This window comes from Carica papaya, chromosome 3 (assembly GCF_054855325.1).
Source record: "Carica papaya isolate Zhongbai chromosome 3, ASM5485532v1, whole genome shotgun sequence".
NCBI classification, from domain to species: Eukaryota; Viridiplantae; Streptophyta; class Magnoliopsida; order Brassicales; family Caricaceae; genus Carica; species Carica papaya.
This window is the reverse complement of record NC_142311.1, coordinates 6,552,174-6,575,675: the sequence shown is the minus strand read 5'-3', so window position 1 is coordinate 6,575,675 and position 23,502 is coordinate 6,552,174. Positions and strand designations below refer to the sequence as shown.

Below are 23,502 nucleotides of genomic sequence, written 5' to 3'. Positions count from 1 at the left end.
TGACCACCAAGAGGAATAACTACTCATATCTTATAATACTCAAGCAAATCAAAAACGAAATTATAGATAATTCTCTCACAAAGAGTTGATTTACGACTCAAAACTTAGGACTCAATCAATGTTCAAGAAAAAGAGATTAACATTTTGTCTTGATTCTTTCAAAATAATTCTTTACAGGTTTCAAAAGTTATGCATGAAGTTAATGATAAGAACCCAAAAAAGTTATTGAAATGATTTTTCAAATAATCCTTACGAAGGAATTAATATACAGATAAAAAACGCTTGAGAATTAAAAAAAAAAAGAAAAGAACTTTTCACTTAATTTCTTCCAATAATTTTTCAGAAGTTGTAGATAAAACAATATTTTAGAACCCAAAAAAGCTTTAAAAGACTACTTAAAGAATCCTTCTCAAACAATAAATAAACAAGTAAAAGCGTATTAGATGAATCAGAAATTAAGAAATAATAAAGATGAGAACCTTTCTTCAAATAATCTCGTAAATAATGTGTAAAGTCCTTTCTTCTACCTCTAAATGATGTAGAAGAAGTGTATTTAAATGTGAAGGAAAAACTAACTTTTAGAGATAAAGAAATTTGAAAATATCTTTTTGAAATGTAGCTAAATGTGCTTTTGGATGTGTCGGTAGAGATAAGTTCGGAAAGTTAGGATTTATTTCTAAAATATGAAAGTTTAAAATAAATCATAGATTCCATAAGATTAGAATAAATCCCAAATTTCATGAGATTTATTATTAGTCTGATTTTATATATTTTTTCTCTCCACATATCTGTAATTTGTCATAATCAGAAAATAAGAGAAATGGTTTTTTACTACTTTTCTTTCTCTATCAATTTTTTTTCACGTGGTATCAGAGCTCTAGGGCTTGATTATCAATTACAAAGTAGCCATGGTTGGTTTTGGAACACCACCTCCAAAAGACACGTGGTACTATTTCGACAGGGACTAGTTCTCAGTCATCGTTGGTTATCTCATCTACACCTTCAGTTGTCTCCCTCATTAAAAATTCATTTCAGATTACCATTCACAAATTAGATGGAAAAAACTAACTTGAGTCGTCTCAACCTGTGTAGTTGACAATTGACGGAAAAGGAAAACTAGGTTATTTGAATGGTGAGGTCACCAAATCCGATTCAAGTGATCCTAAATACCAACAATGCGCTCAAAAAATTCAATAGTGATTGCATGGTTAATCAATTTCATGGAACTAGGAATCAGAAAGCTTTCTATATTTCTGCTAATAGTGAAAGAGGTACGGGATGCAGTTTGCGAGACCTAGTCGAATCTACATAATCATTCGCAACTTTATGAGCTAAATACTCGAATGTAAAAACTGTAACAAGATGATTGTAAGGTGACAACCTATTATAATAATATGATAACAATATGGCAAGAATTGGATATGTTTGAAGATGAATCTTGGGAAAATCGTATTGATGGTGCTCGATATAGGAAGAAAATTGAAAAAAAATCGTGTGTTTGTTTTTCTAACTGGCTTAAATAAAGAATTAGATGAGGTTAGAGGTTGCATACTTGGAAGAAAACTCTTGCCAATAATAAGAGAAGTGTTTGCAAAGGTACGACAGAAAGAAGTTCGGTGAAAGGTGATGCTAAAAAGCAATTATGAGTCTAAAAAAATTGGTGAATGATAAGCACTTATAGCTTGTGGTACTGATTCAGATATTGAAAGGCGTGGGGGAAAACAGTGGTCATGGTGTGATCATTGCAATAAACCTTGGCATACTTGGGAAACTTGTTGAAAATTGCATGGAATACTAGCAAATTTAAAAAAGAAACCAGACAGCAACACTACGTCAGGGGAAGACAGTCGTGCTCTCCAAGCGGGCAGCCCTTATTTGGAATAAAAATTTTCTCTAGATAGAACATCTTTACAAAATGTTTCAATTTCATTCTACTCCTTATTATTCTTTAATATAGTCAGATAATCTTTTTTCTATCATCTTTATTTGTTCAAATTCTAACAGCTCTTGAATATTAAATTCGGGAGCCACCAACTATAAAACAGGTTCTTCGCATTTTTTATCTTCATACTCACTATGTGCAGAGAACCAAAATGTAAAAATTACAAATTGTTCACTTGCCTCGATTGCTGGAAAACGGACCGTCTCTATCTCTTCTTTGTTAATTCTAGTAAAAATTCTTCATATTCAAAAATTGTCATATAACTTGTTGTCCGTTAGTAAATTAACCCTTAATTATAATTGTCAAATTAATTTTCAGTTCTCTCATTATGAATTTCAGGATTTAACCCTGGGGAAGATGATTGGAGGTGTTAGATAATGTGACACCCAAAAAAAAAAAATTATTATTTTATTTTTATTTTAATTTAATTTGGAATTTTGTTTATTTTATTTTATTTTAATAATTAATTTATAAAGTTTTAATTTAATTTAATTTAATTTAATAGAAATAAAAATAATAATAATAATAAAATGGGGTAAAATTATTTTTGGCATTTAATTGAAATTGATTTTGGAAAAAATGGGTGAAAATTTGGATTATGGGGGTGTTTTTGAAAAGAAAATCGAAAATCGGGGGTCAAAATGTAATTTAGAAAAATAGCACCACATCAGCAGCCGCATCAGCAGCCCGGTCAGCAGCCCCGGCCAATCAGGACACGCCGCGTGGCAGGGACACTGACGTGGGAAGCCACGCGGGACGGAGACACGTAGGCGATCCGCATGCGCGCGATTGGACGGCCCAGATCCGTTCCTGCGCGCACGGACGGCCCATATCAAAAATGCGCATGGACGGCGCAGATTTCACGCGTGCAGACGGTTCAGATTTGATCACGCACAAACGGTCCAGATCGCATCGCGATGGACAGCCCAGATTTATTTCTAATTTAATCGCGATCGGACAGCCCAGATTAAATCATGATGGACGACTCAGATTAAAAGAGGAAGATTATAAATAATCGCATCCACACCCAACCCCAAACCCTAGCCGCTAGAACCGTCGCCGGAGAAGACAACCCAGCCACCGGAGGAACCGGCCACCGCCACCCGTCGCCGCACCAGAGGATTTTCCGGCTGCCAAACGAGGTAAAACTTTTCCCATTGGCTCATTTTTCGATACTGAACCTCCCTGTGGCCAAATCAGAGCCAAACCACCAGCCAATTGGCCAGAAAACACCGCTGAAGTCCAGCAGCGTCGCCGCAGGTTTCTTCGATTTTTGCCTCCGATGAGGCATTTCCCAATTTTCGTTCGATGTAATTTTTATACCATTGTGATCACCGTCTTTTTCTCTACAGGTTGACCGGAGCAAAACACCAAATCACAACTCGTGCTGGAGGAGCCGCCGTACTCGAGAGCTTCGCCGCTAGTAAGTCTCAGTTTTTTGGAATTTTTTGGCCCACCGAGGGCCCTATGAGTGTTTTATCATAGGAACTAATGCAAGTTTGGCTGAATTCAGCCAAAACGGTCGGAAATGGCCAACTCGAGGCAGATCGCCACCGTGGGCGGCGATGCCGTCGCCAGAGCACGGTGGAGCCGCCGTGTCAGAATTCTGAAATTGGCCGAAAGGGCCCTGGGTCTGATTTAGAATTTTTTGGGGACGTGTGTACCTGAAGTGTGTTTCAGTTTCTGGAAAAAAATTAAGGGAATCTAGGGACTGCCCGTAGGCGCAGTGAGAACCTGATTTCAGACTCCGAAACAAGTAAGGATTTCTCACCCTATTTCCTATCACGGCATTAAAACTTAATAAATGATTAAACAGTATTTTATGAATTTATAGATATATATAATTAATTAAGATTGCTAATGGGGTCCAAACCTGATATATTTGTCGGTTTGTTTTTGTTTGATGTATTTTACAATCTAAATGTAATATGGTGCTTGATGTGTTTATTCTATGGTTTCATATGTATGAATCACGGTTTCATTTATTATGGTTTGAATTATTGTGAACCCGATGTTGTGTTGCCTTATTTGGTGTCTATTGTTGGTTTACGTATTTATGTTGATTGGGTAATTGAGACTAAGAAAAATAAGGGATGTTAATAATAATCTATTTTATTTCGCTTCCGCACTTAAAATAAATTTACACATTTCTTTTTTATTTCCAGGGTCGTTACAGTTGGTATCAGAGTCTCGTTCCTTGGACCCGTCCCTTACACAATAATACTTAGAAGAATACCAAACTGAGAATTATTACTCAACCATTCCTTGTGAAATGCAGGTGCAGAGAGATGAGGAGAGGGAGACCCCCACTAAACCGAGCAGCCCGGGATGATTCGCTTCGGAAAGATGTTGACAGAATATTTGAGATGCTCGAAAGGATCATTGCTCCTCAGCAAGGTCGAGAGGAGAGAAGGGAATTACCCAACCCTCCTCTACTACCACAGTTTGAGCCACCGTTGCAACGAGCGGATCCCGAGCCACCTCGACAAGAGCCTACTCCTCCACAGTACCACCCGGCACCACCGCCGCAGTATAATCCGGTGCCTCAGCCAGTATTGTCCAGCACCACCACAGTATAATCCGGTGCCCCCACTATATCAGCAGGTGCCACCACAGGGCCCCCCAGTCTATCCTCAGTCCGGCCCAGTCCCTCTTCCACGGGACCAGCTCCTTCCCTGATTGACCCGGGCTACGTAAAGAGGTACAGGAGACTAAACCCTTCCACTTTTGCAGGGGAGTCCTCTTTCGAAGATGCCCAGTACTGGTTGGCGGAGATAGAGAAGGCTTTCAAGACCTTAGGAGTGGTTCCTGAGCAGAGGGTTACTCTTGCTTCCTACATGCTGGTGGGGGAAGTAGATCGTTGGTGGGAGCTCAAGCAGACCACTCTGCCTACGTCTGTCACTTGGGAGCAGTTCCTAGCAGCCTTTCATGCTGAGTACCTCCCCGAACACATCCGACATTTAAAGGAGACGGAGTTTATTCAGCTGGTCCAGGGAAACATGACAGTGTCGGAGTATGCTCGTAAGTTCCTAGAGCTGGGCTGATACTCCCCTGAGACATTGATGGATGAGGGCAGAAAGGCCATGAGGTTCCAGTGGGGCCTCCGCCCAGAGATCAAGCGGCACTTGTTGGTACTAGAGCTCAAGACATATTCAGCCGTTCTGGCAAAGGCGCAGATCGTGGAAAGGAGTTTCAACACCCTTTCCCAATCATCAGGGAGTCACATACTCTCAGCTCCACCCTGTAGACCAGCACCTACTGCGCCTGTCTAACAAATTAAGAGGTCCAGACCGGCGATCCAAGCTCCCCCACAGGCTCCAGGAGCAGCACGTGGCAAGATTTGTCAGCACCGCGGCAGGGATCACGGGGACTGACCATGCTGTCGCCTCAACAACACCTATCGCATATGTGGTAGTGCCCAGTACTATGCGAGAGAGTGCCCGAGGAACCAGAACCAAGGAATACCTCCTTTTCAGGGCAGAGTTTACAACCTCACACAGCAGGATGCCGACGTCGACCCGGATATGGTACAGGGTATGTACACTATCTGTGACCATATTGCTCATGTTTTATTTGACACTGGTGCATCGCATTCATTTGTTTCACATGTTTTTGCATCCAAACTTAATGTATCACCTGATAAACTTAATTCAATATTGTTTATGTCTACTGCTGGAGTGAAACACTATTAGGGAAAGTTGTCTACAGGGCTTGTGCCGTGGAGATAGCAAATAAAAAACTGAGTATAGACTTAATAGGGTTAGACACGGGGGATTTTGATATAATTTTAGGGATGGATTGGCTAGCAGCGTATCACGCCACGATAGAATGCTTTAACAAGAAGATTGTATTCAATCCTTCTAATGAGGAGCCATTTACAAATTAATAAAATCATTTGATACTTATTCCTTGATGGCAAGTTTTCTTAATTTTCAAGTATTTTAACCTTGCTATTTTTTCTAACTAGGTAAGCCCAAGAAGGAAATTTGTATCCAAGAGATTCTGGTAGTTTGAGACTTTCCAGATGTGTTTCCGGACGAACTGCCTGGACTGCCAGTGGACAGGGAAGTTGAGTTCACTATAGACCTACAACCAGGCACCCAGCCCATTTCGGTTGCTCCTTACTGCATGAGCCGCGTTGAGATGGAAAAACTGAGGAAACAGATCACTGAATTGCAAGACAGTGGTTTTATTAGACACAGTGTGTCTCCTTGGGGTGCCGGAGTCACGTTTGCCAGAAAGAGAGATGGAACGTTGAGACTGTGTATTGATTACAGAGGATTGAACGAGGTCACAATCAAGAACAAATATCTCATTCCCAGAATTGACGACCTCTTCGATCAGCTGCAGGTTGCGCAGGTCTTCTCCAAAATAGACCTGCGATCAGGTTACCATCAGGTGAAAATAAGAACAGAAGACATCCCCAAAACGGCCTTTCGAACCAGGTACGGACACTATGAGTTCCTAGTCATGCCATTTAGGCTAACCAACGCCCCGCCCATCTTTATGGATCTGATGAACAGGGTCTTCAGAGAATTCTTGGATTAATTTATTATTGTGTTCATCAATGACATCTTGGTATACTCAAAAAGCAGAGAAGAGCATGCTCACCATCTAGCCCAAGTTTTGCAGGTCCTCAGAAAGAAAAAGCTATATGCAAAGTTGAGTAAGTGTGAATTCTGGCTTGAGGAGACTGCATTCCTAAGACACATCATATCGAAGGAAGGAGTATCAGTGAATCCCGGAAAGGTTGAAGCGGTACTTGGCTGGGAAAAGTTGACATCAGTTAAGGAGATCCGTAGCTTCCTGGGAATAGGAGGTTATTACCGCAGGTTCGTTGAAGGATTCTCTAGTCTAGCGGCTCCCCTAACCCGGCTCACAAAGAAGAATGCCAAGTTTGAGTGGAATGAGAACTGTGAGAGAAGTTTTTCAGAATTAAAGGAGCAGCTGACCACTGCACCCGTACTGGCTTTACCGAGTGGATCGGGGGGATATACAGTTAATAGTGATGCCTCCTATCTAGGCTTGGGTTGTGTCCTGATGCAGCATAGGAAGGTCATAGCCTATGGGTCCAGACAGTTAAAGAATCATGAGAAGAATTAACCCACCTGTGACTTGGAACTTGCCGAAATCATACACACCTTAAAAACCTGACACAATTATTTATACGGAGAGACCTTCCAAATCTATACCGATCATAAAAGTCTGAAGCACATATTCACTCAAAAGGATCTCAACATGCGTCAGAGAAGGTGGATGGAACTCCTCAAAGACTATGATTGTGATATCTTGTATCATTCGGGTAAGGGCAACGTGGTGGCAGATGCCCTCAGCAGGAAAAGTGCAGGTATCTTAGCCCATTTAATGGTTTCAGAACGCATGCAAATTGGGGCCACATAACAAGTTAAGCTTCAGGACCTGAAGAGAGTCGCATGTTTGGGCCGTCTGACCGTCCAGCCCGAGTTAATACAGAGAATAAGGGAAGCCCAGTCAGTCGACTCCGCCCTAGTAGCCCGCAAGAGTGATGCAGAACGGGGAGCAAGCTCAGAATTCTGAATCTCTGCCGATGGGTTACTCCGGTTCCAGAACAGAGTGTGTGTCTCAGACGACAATGAGTTAAAGAGAGACATCATGATAGAGTCCCATACCTTCAAGTTTGCCATGCATCCCGGAAGCACCAAAATGTACCAAAGCATGCGACCCCGGTTTTGGTAGAATGGGATGAAGAGGGACATATCTGACTTTGTATATAAATTTTTGGTATGTCAGCAGGTCAAAGCAGAGCATCAACGCCCAGGCGGGTTACTTCAGCCCTTACCGATCCCAGAGTGGAAGTGGGAACATATCGCCATGGACTTCGTAACGGGATTACCCAAGGCACGTTCAAGACATGACGCCATCTGGGTAATTGTTGACCGGCTTACCAAGTCTTCTCACTTCCTAGCCATCAGGATGACCGATCCCTTGGACAAATTGGCAAGAATGTATATCCAGAAAATAGTAAGATTGCATGGAGTTCCAGTGACAGTGGTATCCGACAGAGACCTCAGGTTCACTTCTCGGTTTTGGAGTAGCTTTCAGCAGGCCATGGGAACAAAGTTATCTCTCAGTACTGCCTTCCATCCTCAGACGAATGGACAATCAGAAAGGACAATCCGTACACTTGAGGATATGCTCCGAACTTGTGTTCTTGACTCTGGGGACCATTGGGACGGCCATCTACCCCTGATAGAATTTGTCTACAACAACAGCTACCAAGCAAGTATTGGCATGGCTCCGTACGAGGCGTTATATGGGCGCCCATGCAAATCACCAATTTGTTGGGAAGAAGTGGGCGACAGAAAATTGTTCGGGAAGAGTTGGTGGAGGAGACCACGTCTAAAATAGTTAAAATCAGAAAGAACATTCATACGGCTCAGAGCAGGCAGAAAAGTTATGCGGACACCCGGAGAAGAGATTTAGCGTTTGAATAAGGCGACTGGGTGTTCCTTAAGGTCACTCATTTCAAAGGAATTACTAGGTTCAGCAGGAGGGAAAAACTGAACCCCCGATTTATTGGACCATATGAAGTCTTAGATAGGATTGGTACTGCCGCCTACAGACTAGCACTGCCTCCAGAGCTCTCCAAGGTCCACAATGTGTTCCATGTATCCATGTTACATAAGTACAACCTGGACCCCTCTCATATCTTTGCTCATGAACCGCTTCCACTCCAAGAGAACTTATCTTATGAGCAAGTACCAGTCGGTATCACGGACCGAAAGAGCATAATACTCCGCAACCGAAAAATATCATTTGTAAAGGTAGTGTGGCAGAACCACTCGCCAAGGGAGGCTACTTGGGAGTTAGAATCAGACTTTAAAGCCCAGTATCCCCATTTGTTCGACCAAGAGTAAGAGGCAAATTTGGAGAACCAAATTTCTTTAAGGGGGGAGAGTTGTAACACCAAAAAATAAAAAATAAAAAATTCTTTAATTATTTTTATTTTATTTTATTTTAATTTGGAATTTTGTTAATTTTATTTTATTTTAATAATTAATTTATAAGGTTTTAATTTAATTTAATTTAATATAAATAGAAATAATAATAATAATAAAATGTTATTTTTGGGATTTAATTGAAATTGATTTTGGGAAAAATGGGTAAAAATTTGCATTATGAGGGTGTTTTTGAAAAGAAAATCAAAAATCAGGGGTCAAAACGCAAATTTAAAAATTAGTGCCACATCAGCAGCCCCGACCAATCAGGACACTTTGCGTGGCAGGGACACTGACGCGGGAAGCCACGCGGGATGGAGACACGTGGGCGATCCGCGTGCGCGCGATTAGACGACCCAGATCCGTTCCCGCGTGCACGGACGACCCAGATCAAAAGCGCGCATGGACGGCCCAGATCTCACGCGTGCGGACAGTCCAGATTTCATCACGCACAGACGGCCCAGATTTATTTCCAATTTAATTGCGATCGGATGACTCAGATTAAATTATGATGGATGGCTTAGATTAAAAGGGAAATGTTATAAATAATCGCATCCACACCCAACCCCAAACCCTAGCCGCCAGAACCGTCGCCGGAGAAGACGACCTAGCCACCGTAGGAACCGGCCGCCGCCACCCGCCGCCGCACCAAAGGATTTTTCGGCCGCCAAACGAGGTAAAATTTCTCTAATTGGCTTGTTTTTCGATGCTGAACCTCCCTGTGGCCAAATAGGAGCCAAACCATCAGCCAATTGGCAGAAAAACATCGTTAAAGTCCAGCAGCGCCGCCGCAGGTTTCTTCAGTTTTTGCCTCCGATGAGGCCCTTCCCGGTTTTCCTTCGATGTAATTTTTATACCACTGTGACCACCGTCCTTTTCTCTACAGGTTGACCGGAGTAAAACACCAAATCGCAACTTATGCCGGAGGAGCTGCCGTACCCGGGGGCTTCGCCGCCGGTAAGTGTCGATTTTCTGGAATTTGTTTGCCCACCGAGGGCCCTAGGGGTGTTTTATCACAGGAACCAATGCAAGTTTGGCCGAATTCAGCCGAAAACGGTCAACCTAAGGCTGATCGCCGCCGTGGGCGGCGGTGCCGTCGCTGGAGCACGACGGAGCTGCCATGCCGGAATTCTGAAATTGGTCGAAAGGGCCCTGGGTTTAATTTGGGGTTTTTTGGAGATATGTGTAGATACCGGAAGTGTGTTTCAGTTTTCGGAGAAAAATTCAGGGAATCTAGGGAATGCCCGTAGGTGCAGTGAGAAACCGATTTCAGACTCCGAAACAAGTAAGGATCTCTCACCCTATTTCCTATCACGACATTAAAGCTTAATAAATGATTAAATGGTATTTTATAAATTTATAGATATGTATAATTAATTAAGATAACTAATGGGGCCCGAACTTGATGTATTTGTCGGTATGTTTCTGTTTGATGTATTTTACAGTCTAAATGCAATATGGTGCTTGATGTGTTTATTCTATGGTTTCGTATGCATAAATCACAATTTCATTTATTATGGTTTGAATTATTGTGAACCCGATGTTGTGTTGCCTTATTTGGTGTCCATTGCTGGTTTACGTATTTATGTTGATTGAGTAATTGAGACTAAGAAAAATAAGGGATGTTAATCATAATCTATTTTATTTCGCTTCCGCATTGAAAATAAATTTACATATTTCCTTTTTATTTCCGGGGCCGTTACAGATAAGATGGTGGTTTCTATGTTCTCAATAGTAGATTTTTGAAAGACAAGACAAGGAGACATGTTTCAATTCTATCTCTATGTTTAGTGGTAATAAAATTATGTTATAGCATTATAGGTTAGGACATTCAAATTTTTAATATACAAAACATTTGTTACCAAAATTATTTATGAATAAATATATTTTTAATTTTCAATGTGAATCGTGTGAATTAGTAAAACATCATTGTACTATTTTTCAGACATAATTATATAAAAAATCTGCATCTTTCACAATGATTCATAGTGATATTTGGAGTCCTCTAGAGTAGTAACTGCTATTGAACAAATACTGGTTTATTACATTTATTAATAATCACAATAGAGTTACTTAGGTTTTTTTATTAAAAAATATTTTTTATTTTGAAAAATTGTTCAAAAGGTTTTATAATATGGTTCAAAGACAATTTAAAACTCAAATTAAGATTTTCAGAAGTAATAATGGAAAAGAGTTTTTTAACACTATGTTAGAAATTTTTTTTTGTTGAAAGAGGAGTGGGTACATCAAAATTCCTGCAACAATACACCCCAATAGAATGGGGTCGCTGAATGGAAAAATAGGATCCTCCTTGAAGTAGAAAGAGCTATAAGTTTTAAAACTAAAGTACCAAAATTTTTATGGGATGAGGATATTTTAACAACCACATATTTAAGCAATAAAGTACCTACAAAAACCTTGAATTTTCAAACTTCACTTCAGGTTTTCTCAAAATATTTGCCTACCATTCAGTTACAATTGGATGTTCCCTTAAAAACCTTTGGAAGTGTTGTTTTTTTTTCATAATCATGATCTAAAACTGTCCAAACTTGATCCAAAGGTACGTAAATACATTTTTATAGACTATCCTGCAAATAAAAAATTGATACAAATGGTTTGATTCCATTTTGAGAAAAAAAAATTGCGTTAATGGATGTTACTTTTTTTTAGAAACAATTTTATTATAACAGTTCTCATCTTCAGGGGGAGAACTTAGGTGAAGATTATGTTTTTAGAAAGGAGTATGTTTTTTTTAAAGATGACGGTTTTAGAAAGGAAGATGTTTTTTTCAATGATTCAATCTTTAATTTTGTATATGAAACCAAACAGCATGAATAAGATTCTAATATGCATGAACACAGCTCTGATGGAAATAATCAGCAACAAAATTTTAAAGGAAATGATGTGGAGATAAATGAGTTAAATAGTGAAATTACAGAGTGCAATAATAACCAAGAAACACTGCCATCTCAAAATCAAAATTCTAGAACAACAGAGATAGATGCAAAAAAAATTAAAAGTCTTGTCTACTCAAAGGAACATCAAAATGAGAGAAAAAAGGCACCATTCTTCAACATTGTCTGCCTTCTAACTTGGGGTCAGATAATGAAATTCATGAAAACTCAGTTCTCCCTCATAGCAACTCTTCATGTAAGCCAGAATCCTATTTTCCTAGTCAATTTGATCTTCGTATTGCTCTTAGGAAAGGTAATAGAATTTGCACAAAGTATCCTTCATCAAATTTTGTATCCTATAAAAATGTTTCTCCTTTCTATTTTAGCTTTATCTCACAAATGTCCAATGTAGTCATTCCCAACAGTGTTCAGGATGCTTTACATGTTCCTGAATGGAAGACACCAATACATAAGGGGATGAGATCTCTTGATAAGAATGCTAATTGGAACAATGTAAATCTCCTAACGGGGAAGAAAGTTGGTGGTTGTAAGTGGGTATTCATAGTTAAGTACAACTCGGATGGATCTTTGAGAAGTACAAAGCTCGTCTTGTGGCAAAAGATTTTACCAAAATATTTGGAGTAGACTACTTAGAGACTTTCTCCCCAGTGACAAAGTTAAACACGGTGAGAGTATGATTGCAAATCCTAACTGACCTTTAAGTCAACTTGATGTAAAAAATGCATTTCTAAATGAAGACTTGGAGGAGGAAGTTTACATGGGACCACTATTTAGGTTCACAAATAGGTTTTGAACCAAGGTATGTAAATTGAAGAAGGCTCTTTATGGCCTCAAACAATAAAGCGTGGTTTGAGAGGCTCACAAGACTTGTTAAAGGTCAATGTTACACCAGAACAATCAGATCACACCCTCTTCACACGAAAATCTATAGAAGGCAATGTTGCTATTTTAATAGTCTATATGGGTGATATATTTTAATTGGGGATGACTTGGACAAGATTATGAGACTTAAGAGGAATTTAGCCAAAGAATTTGAAATTAAAGACTTGAGCTAGCTTAGATATTTTCTTGAAATGGAGGTAGCTCGATTGAAAAGACAAATAATGGTATCACAACAAAAATCTATCATGGACCTTCTAAAAGAGACTGGAATGAGTGGGTGCAAACTGGCACAAACACCATTTGAAGCAAGTAACTAGTTTTGGGATATTAAAGAAGGTATTTCTATAGATAAAGGGAGGTGCCAAAGATTGGTTAGGAAATTGATTTACTTATCTCATACTTGCCATGATATTGCTTTTGTTGTGAGTGTGGTGAGTCAATTTATACATTCTCCTTGTGAAGAACATTTAGAAACAATTTATCGTATTTTGAGGTATTTGAAAGGTACACCTAGAAATGGACTTTTCTTCAAGAAAAATGAAAAAATAGATATTGAAGTATATACAAATGCTAACTAGGCTGGCTCACTTGTTGATAGAAGGTCAACCTCAAAATATTGTACTTTTGTGTGAGATAATTTAGTTACTTTGAGGAGTAAAAAATAAAGTGTTATAGCAAGGAACAACACTGAGGCAGAGTTCAGATCAATGGCTTCAGGTATATGTGAAGTCTTATGGCTAAAATGAGTTCTAAAAGAAATTGAAAAACTTGCAAGTCTACCTATAAAGCTGTACTAAGACAATAAGACAGCGATCAATATTGTACATAATCCAGTCCTATATGATCGAATTAAACATGTTGAAGTTAATAGACACTTTATAAAAAAAAACTTGAATAAAGGATAATATGTATTATTTTTGTGCCTATTGTATAGCAGATTGCAGACATATTAACCAACGGACTGTTGAGTCAACCATTTGAAGATCAAGTGAGCAAGTTGGGCATGATAGACATCTTTACACCAATTTAAGGGGGAGTGTTGGTAGATATAAGTTTGGAAAGTTATGATTTGTTTCTAAAATATGAAAGTTTGAAATAAATCCCAGATTTTATGGGATTTGAATAAATCCCAAAAAATTTGAAACAAATATGTTAAATATGATATTTTATTATTTTAGTTTATTATTTAATTAATTGATATTATGTAGTTAGAATTCTACTATAATAGAAATATCATGTAATTAGCATTTTAGTAGAATAGTTATTTCCTAATTAATAGATTAAAAATTCTATAAATACCATAGGTATAATAATTTAAAGAGTCAGAAATAAAATTATTTTTGCTCTTAAAATTAATATGGTATCAGAGCCAAATAAACCTATTTTAGAGTTTTTATTTCAAGATTTTTTCAAACCCTAAAACAACAAAAAAATATGCTTAATAAATTTTTCCTGAATCTTCTCTCCGATGAAGTGACAATTAACCTTGATATGTTTGGTTCTCTTATGATACACAGGATTCAAGACAATATGAAGGGCAGTCTGATTATCACACCAATGGTAAGATCAAGGTCTTGTGAGACAGAATCAGATGACGACGAAGCTAGTGGAGGACGTGTATCATTAGTTTGTTATTTTCTGAAATAAATATGAATAACTGGTGGTGGTAATTAGGTCAGAGGTACACTAATACAATCGTTAACTTACTCAACTAGGACTGGAGACACATTATCTAAATAAGTACCATTATCTGTTTGCTTAGTAGAGACATCTAGTATGAAACTATAGATGAGCCACTCATTATCCGTCCTCTAACTTGTAAACTTGTACATTGAGGATAAGAACGGTATATTATCTGAAAAAATCACATCAGTTGATATCAAATATTTATTGAGATCTGAAAAGTAATACCAGTATCATTTTTTAAAGTAAAAATATCCAAAAAATACACACTTTAAGACCTTTGGGTTCAATTTTGTCACATTAGATTGTACATCTCGAATATAACAGGTACTACCAAATATCTTACCTTGTACCAAAAATAAAAAATTGTTTAAAAAAAGAAAACTGTAAGCAACATTCCATAAAATACTATAGATGACATAGGATTAATCAAGAAACATGTCATGAAAACAACATCAACCCAGAACTATTTAGGGAATTACGTTTGGAGCAAGAGGGTTCAAGTTGTCTCAAGTAAATGTCTCCTTTCTCTCAATGATTCTATTTGAGATGGTGTATCCACGCACGAGGATTGGTAAAGAATCACACGTTAAATCATATAGTTCATGAATGAGTTTGACATATATTTCTTGACATTATTACTTCTTAATAAATGCACAAAAATATTAAATTGTATTTTAACTTTAACACAAAAAGCACAAACGTGAGAAAATACTTCATAACGATTATTCATAAAATATATACAAGTAATTCGAGAAAAGTCATCTACAAAGGTAATGAAATACTTAAACCCAGTTTTGAACGAAATAGGATAAGGGCCCCAAACATCAGAGTTAACTAACTCAAAAGCAAACTCAGCTCATCTATTGATCCTTGGACCTGATGGACTACGGTGATATTTTGCAAACCACAATGACTCGCAATCTAATGACAGGACATCATGACACTAAAAACATAGTTTCTCCAACACAGGTAAAGAAAGATGTCATAATTGATAATGTGCTTCAAATGCAGAGATAACATTGAGCAGACAACTTATCGATTAGGAGATAAGATATTTTTCTTGTGATTTGGTAAGAGCATAAATATTTATTCAAATATTCCTAATATTGAATGAATTTAGCACATTCGTCAGCTGAAATCATAACAATTTTCTCAGAAGATGTGCTAGCAATAACAACAACAATATTAGCGGTTTGTGTCATCCGATTGCGATTATGAATTTTCTTACAGTACCACTTTATATGTCTTTGTTCACGGAAATAATAGCAGATAATATTATCATCCATTTCAATCGAGGAATTACAAAAAATGTCACTCATAATACTCAAAACACAACGGTCAGAGATACTAAGAAAACACAACTAATATACCAAAAATATAAGAAAACAGAGTACCTCTTCATGTACGGTTGACAACAATCCGACCAGAACTTCACCACCAACCATTGGAGTTCATGTGCCACCACTGCTGGAGTTCACGCACTGCTGGCGAAGAGCTATGTGTTGCCGCTAGAAATCACAAAATACCTCATTTCGACCGAAAATCACCACAGAACCCAAAGACACGCCTGAATCTAGAATAGTGTTTGAAAAATCATCTCAAATTGCATCGAAAAGTTGAAAAAAGCTTGATATCGTGCAATCTGCTCCGCCTCTACTTTTTCCACTGCGACCTTCTAGTTTCTTGCTCAGACCAGGTTGGCTGAGCTTCTTTCAGGTTCTGAATTCTGGCTGAATGTGACACCCATGCAAAACGGCCGAACGTGACTCACTCAACGTTTGAAGACCCAAAAACTGAGAGAAAAAGGCTTCCTCCAACTCTTTTGCGTGCACCATTGTGTTGGTCGCAATATGAACTAGTCAGAGGACGGTGGTCGATTTTCTCGGGCACCAAGAATGGGTTCAACCCTTATTTGGTATAAAACTTAAAACCCAAACCTAAACCCTAACTCTGATACCATATAAATGGTTAGGGAAGAAAAATAATGAATATTTACTTGTCTATTATTGAATTGAGAATAGAGATATATATACATGTAGAGAGATTCATATATGGTAACCAACATAAATTACCCTATTAATTATGCAGTTGAGTCAAGCTATTTTGAGCCAAGTCGAGCTCTCTTTCTAGACAAATCTACTTCCTCCGTGTGCGAACCACTTTGACTAGCCTTTTCTGATCCTTTTTTGAGCTCTTACGCACACAATCGCCTCTGATTTCATAACTAGGCCTTCTTTGCGCGTGAATCGCTTTGACTAGCCTTTTCTGATCCTTTTTTGGCTTTTTCTTGTGCGTACGCCTTGAGTTTGCAACCTGACCTATAAGTTGAACATTTGTAATATCTCTATACCAATTTGAGGTGGGTGTTAAATAAGATATTTTATTATTGTATTATTTAATTAGTTAAAATGACGTAATTAGAGTTCTATTAGAATAGTTATATCATGTAATTAAAATTTTAGTACAACAAGAATTTTTTTAATCAATAGATTAAAAATTCCATAGTAAAGTTCTTTTCGTTCTGCACGCGTACGTCTCGGGCTTGCAACTTGGTCTGCAAGTTGCGCATGTGTAATATCTCTGCATTAACTCATATGAGTGTTGAATAAGATATTTTATATTATTTAATTAATTAAAATGATATAATTAAAATTTTATTAAAATAATAATATCATGTAATTAAAATTTTAATAAAATAAAAATTTTCTAATCAATAAATTATAAATTTTATAAATATTTTAAATGTAACAATTTAAAAAGTAAAAAATAAAATTATTACTTTTTCTCTAAAATTAAGTACCTAACTTTTGTTCTCCACAACCATCTTCAGCTCTTCCTTCACAGTAGTCTTCCATAAAATTACTTTGAGGCTTTTTCTACAGGTAGATTTCAGCAAAACAATGTGTCTTTCATAGATGTCCTCCCTCCAAGGTCCCATTGCCACTCACTGGAAAATCATCATAATCATTTCTAGAATTTAGTGTCTCCTCCTCAATTGTTGCATTTTATTCTTAAAGAGCATTCCTCATGATAAAATTGTTGCTTAATGTAACTGAACGTAAAAATATTACTTTTTGATGATCTTATTCCAATATGTTTAAGATATATAAATATATATACATACAGAGGGATCTATATAAGATAACTAACATAAATTAGTTTATTAATTTACTGCCTATGATTATACTAATATATATAAAAAGTCTAACTACCTATAATTATACAACTAACTAGCTATACCTGACATTCTCGTCCTGTCAGCTAAGAAGATCAAGAGAATTTGCTTCCACTTCAGGAACAAACACCTAAGGGACCACATACATCCATATGCATGAGATGCAGCTTGCTTGTAGCTCTCCATGCTTTGCCTTTTGGGAAAGTAACTTGGTTTATTTTATTACTTTGACAGATTTCACACACCCCTTTTCTTTTGTGGCATAAATATTTTGCAATAAATCCTTGTTATGCGAACTTTTAAGGGATTGCAGGTGGCAATGCCCAAACCTTTCCCACAGTGCAGTTTCATTCTTATAACCATATGCATGAGCTTGTCATGCAATGAGAAACATTTATTCTTCAAATACAGAAATCAAAAAAGTTTTTCATTTCTTTACATTCTTTAATCATAATTGCTTCAGAATACATTTGCCTAGTAGCAAATTGAAAAGGAAACAGTTGAGGTATTATCATAAATAGGTTATAGTTTTAGGGGCTAGCCTCTAATAAGCGAGGAGATATTTTCATTACCACCAATCAGATGCAGTAAAGTACTCGAAATAAAATGAAACCAGAAATCTTAAAGTGGCAAAAAATGATAATATGATTTTATCTGTACAAAAACCTATATTGAGATAGTTTTTGTAGGAGTATCTTAACAAATGTAACTTCAGAAAAAAATGTTAAAAAGGCTGTACAACCAGACCTTATATTAGTGGAAACATGAAATGGCTTGCACCAGTATAGGAATATTGCCTGATAAAAGGAATTTATGAACATTGCTATAGCCTCATTAGCTAATTGATGCACTGCCTTCTTCATTGTTTTGTACACGCGCAACATTTTGGTAATTAGATCTCACATTCTGATAAAAACAATAAAATTCAATGTCATATGTTCTGATTACATAATCCCACAGAACAAGTCAAGGGATCACAGGAAAAACATGGAAAGTAGTGGAAAAGATATAATTCTCTGACTACACTACCTCTAGTAATGTGATATAATAGAAATCCTCCATATGCTGCATAAGTGCGCTTCCATCTCGAATTGCACGAAATATATTTATTTCAGTTTGCAATATCTTTTCAACAAGTTCCTTTTCACCTTTCATCTGTAAAGGCATTATCAATCAGAACCAGAGCCATAGTTCTCAAAGTGGATAAACTGAAAAATATGGTAGTTGGCTGTAACAGAGGTTGTCAAAGAATCCTAAAACAGTAATGTAACATGTTCACAATCGTTTGCAATATGCTTAAAAGCTCATGCCATCTAAATTTATAACACTTGTTACTCATAAGCATAGATATTGATGCTCCCTAAATTTAACTGACCTGGGTCTATACCTTATTTTTGGTAAAATGACAATAAAGGAGAACTTAATCTTTGACTTAAAAATTGTTTTAATATAAATTTTAGTACTATAGGGTATGTTAGTCTGAAAATAGGTTAAATGAGCTGTTTGTTTACTGCCTAAAAAAGTAGGAAAGCAGCGAATTAATCTGCATCGAATTCATAAAAAAATGTGAAATGAAATACTTATATTATACAAAAAAAAAGTGCGAGGGAATTAAAAAAATTAAAAACAAATTTATCTGTTTGGCCAGTCAAACATGAGCTGGTTCATAGATTTTTAGGCTTTGCTTTTAAGCCCTACAACTCTCAACCATTCTGGAATGCATCTAAATACTCCTGAGCTGCTCCTTTTTTTCCCTTTTCCATCAAAATCAGCTTAAAGTTGGTTGGTGCAAAAGTTTAATGAATAAAATCACAATAATATTGTCTTATGCAGTTAACCTTAATTGGAACTTGCAACAGTTTGATGTCAAGAATACCTTCCTCTATGGAAACTTAGAGGAAAAGGTATACATGAAAATTTTTCCTGGATTTGAAGATGAAAGAACACAAGAAAATCTTTACAAATTAAAGAAGACCTTATATGTATTGAAACAATCTCCAAGAGCATGGTTTAAAAAGTTTAGAAGAATTATAATATCTTTTAAATATTAATAAAGTAATGTTGATCATACCCTATTAATCAATTATTGTGAGAGTAGGATTATTTTTCTTATTGTTTATGCAGATGATATTCTGTTGACTGAAGATAATACAAATGAGATGATTCGATTAAAAGAATTTTTTTCTCAAGAGTTTGAAATAAATAATTTAAAAAAATTACAGTATTTTTTAAAAACTGAAATTGACAAATTTAATAAAAAAATCTCCATTTCTCAAATAAAGTATCATAAACTTATTATAAGAAACTAGTATGATGAGTTGCAAGCCGACAGAATCTCCCATTGAAGGTAATCACAAACTACAAATGGATAATGTTACATCAGTTAACTTGAAAAGATATCAAAAATTAGTTGGAAGACTTATCTATTTCTCACATACCAGATATGATATAGCAGATGCAATTAACCTAATGATTTATTACTTACATGATTCTCATGAAACTCATTCACATGTCGTCTTCTACATATTATGATACCTAAATTTTGCACCAAGAAAATGTCTATTTTTCTCCAAAAATGGTCATCATAAGATAGAAACATTTACAGATATTGATTGGGTTGAATCTACGACTGATAGAACGTCAACTATCGGTTACTGCACATTCTTAGGAGACAACTTGATTACATGGAAAAGTAAAAAACAAAGTGTAATTATTCGTTCCAGTGCTGAAACAGAATAAAAAGCAATAGCCAAAAGAATATATGAATTATTATAGTTGCAAAAGCTAATGAAGGAATTAAAATTGTTTAAAGAAGAGAATATATCATTGTTTTGTGACAATAAAACAACTATTAGCATTATTCAGAATCCAGTTCAACATAACCGGACAAAACACATTAAAATTAATCGACATTTCATAAAAGAAAGTGATTGATAGCTTCTTACACTTATATAACGTGTCTTCTAGCGGTCAGAGACATATTTTCACTAAAGGATTTTTCAACAAATCTCTTTATAACTTGATCTACAAGTTGAGCATGTGTGACATATTTGCACCAACTTGAGGGAAAGTGTTGACTAAAATATTTTATTACTTAATTAATTGAGATATTTTGCCTGTATACTTCTTTCTCATAATAATGTAGTTAATTAGAATCTCTACCATAGGGTAATTTTCTTATCAGTAGATAGAAATTTTATATATTACTTCGTATATGACGACATAAATTGTATAAGAAATAAAAAAGAATATTCTTCTCCAAAATTCTACAATTGCAACCTCTTGTAACTAAATGCGACCGTCTCTGTTGCAACGTGGTTCTGCCATCAAAAATAGAATCAAGCTTAATGTTGCTATTGCCTACAATAGTATTGAGAGCACCATCTGCAGTGACATCTTCTTACTATTTGGATAGGGAACATATATATGAAAATATTTATAAGTATTGATCATATGATCTGTACCTATTGAGTTTACAATTCAAAAAGTTTTCAAATATTTTATTTAAGACATTTAAATCGTATGAAAGTCAAAGTATGCCTGGGTGTTTTATTACAGTTGCACCACGGGCTTCTCATGGACCTCTAGTTGACTTTATAGTTGTCCAATCTTAACTTTGAAAGCAGTGAGATCGACATGTATTCTTCTTCATGTTGGTTAGTGTAGATTTTAGAGAAAAAAATATTAACTTTATTTCTTACCTTTTATATTATTATATTTAGAATATTTATATAATTTCTAATTTACTGATAAGAAAATTATTATTTTAATAAAATTTTAAATATATCATCTTAACTAATAAAATAATAAAATATCATAATAAACACCTCCCCTCAAGTTGGTAAACAATATCACATACGTCTAACTTGCAAACTAAGTTGCAAACCAACAGCGAACGCGTGCAGAAGAGCTAGAAAAAGGACTAGAAAAGTTTGGTTGGAGGAGCTCGCCTGCTGAGAAGCTAGATAAGTGCCAGTTTGCGAAACTAAAGGCAGACACACGCTGAAGAGCCGAAAAAATGACCAAAAAAGGTTGGTCAAAGCGGCTCGCGCGCAAAAAAAGAGCTAGATTAGCGTCGGCATCGCGATACCATAGGTGGACATGTGTTAAGGAGCCGAAGAAAGGACCAGAAAAGGCTGGTCGGAGCTGCTGGTGCGCGAAGAGGCTAGATCAAGAAATCAAAGGTCGACATGCGCGGAACAGCTGAAAAGGACCAAAGAAGGCTAATCGATGCAGCTCGCATGCGAAGAAGGCCTATTTGTGTGCAGACACGGCCAGAGAGCCAAAGAAGAAGACGATCTGTGGCGGCCAGGCTCAGTAAAGCAAGATTCGAGCAGTTTCAGCGTGATTTTCACCAGATCCATGCCAGATCTGAACCCATTGGCAATTTCTGTGGTGATTTCCGATGAAATCATGGTAGATCGTGATGGCCAGCAAGGGTGCGTGTGGCGGCCAGCGGCAGCTAGTGGCAGCGCATGTAGCGGCGCTTGCAAAAATCAGTAATCTAAGTCGGGGTAGTCCGGCGGTGAGGCTGCAACTCCGTATAGAGTAGTGATAAGATTAAATCTTAATAGGTGAATCCCAAATCAATCTATTTTACTATTTTAAGATTTAAAAAAAACTCTAAAATTAAAAGCCTAAAATAATTTTATTTAGTTTTGATGTAGATTTTACAAAAAAAATATTAATTTTATTTTTCATTCTTTATATTATTATATTTTAAGTATTTATACAATTTTTAATCTATTGATAAGAAATTATTATAAACTAAAATTTTAATTATATTATCTTAATTAATTAAATAATAAAATATTTTAGTCAATAATTAGCCATATAATTTTGTGGTTCTTAAGTCTGCAATATAAAAATTCTCAAATGATATAATTAAGACATTTAAATCATATGAAAATAAAAGTACACCTGAATATTTTATTACACTTGTATCTGTGCACTTCTCAAGGACCTCCAATCGACTTTACAATCGTCCAATGTCAACTTTGAAAGCAGTGAGATTGACATGTATTTCTTCTTTCTGTTTGTTAACCATATGAACCTGTTTGGAATCTTCTACAAAAAAGGTATTGGGCTTGCTTTGCAAATTCTAATACTTTTTTTTTTGTATATCTGAACTTTCTACAAAAAAAAAAATACATTAAAGATTATCCCTATTATCTGCTCCTAAATGTGAGTTTTCAAAGCGATTCACTTCCTTTTTTTGCTAGCAAGTTTTGGAAGCTCACAACATTAGGACTAAACTATCAGTACAACGAGATTCTAACATTACTGCTCTTATGTTTTCTTCTGCTATTACAATGAAAATTACCTTATTAAGTAATGACATTTTCTATTTTTCTAAAATTTAAATTCATATTAAATCATATTTAGGATTTAATCCTGTCAGAAATTGATATGCGGAGTCATTTTTATAAACTTTTTGAGACGGTCTGCATATGTATTGCAATATATGTTCAGGCTATAGTATTAGTCTAGTTCCAGTCATCAGGTTTTTAACATGTTAGAATATTCACTGATTTGACTAGTTCTCTTATTTAGTAAATTATGTCTTGATAATCAAGTCATAAATTTCTATGACGTCCTTAACTTCAGAACAGGTTTCGTCAATTGGATCCCACACTGCTTCCGTTATGTGCAGGAACTTCATGGTCTTATTAATTTATGGAGAAAATGAGTTCTAGAGCCATGCCATAATCTCATGGAATCTTCTTCATCCCAAGCAATAAATATGGAGTCTTCAAATTTTGGCCCGGTTTCTAAAAGATGATTGAGTTTGCCATTTCTTTTTAGGATAGTCAAAATTAGTTGGAACCCGCTAAGAAAATCTTTTTTCTTGAAGCAGTATGTGGTTTGGATTGGTTAAAATTTATTGGTGGTATTCTCCATATGGAAGTGTTGACAACTATATTT

General features: G+C 36.3%; 1 protein-coding gene across 2 annotated transcripts in view; it reads right to left on the bottom strand.

Moving 5' to 3' along the window:
- Positions 1-18,198: 18,198 nt before the first annotated feature.
- The window catches only part of LOC110813979 (putative triglyceride lipase), a 57,478-nt gene continuing 52,174 nt past the window's right edge, over positions 18,199-23,502 (bottom strand). For both annotated transcript variants that reach the window (XM_088215328.1, XM_088215331.1), the window contains 2 exons: positions 18,607-18,732; positions 18,199-18,483 (listed from right to left, as the gene is read on the bottom strand). In XM_088215328.1, the coding sequence (XP_088071454.1) occupies positions 18,412-18,483; positions 18,607-18,732 (198 nt within the window). In that variant the 3' untranslated portion in view covers positions 18,199-18,411. The remainder of the gene's footprint in view (positions 18,484-18,606; positions 18,733-23,502) is intronic.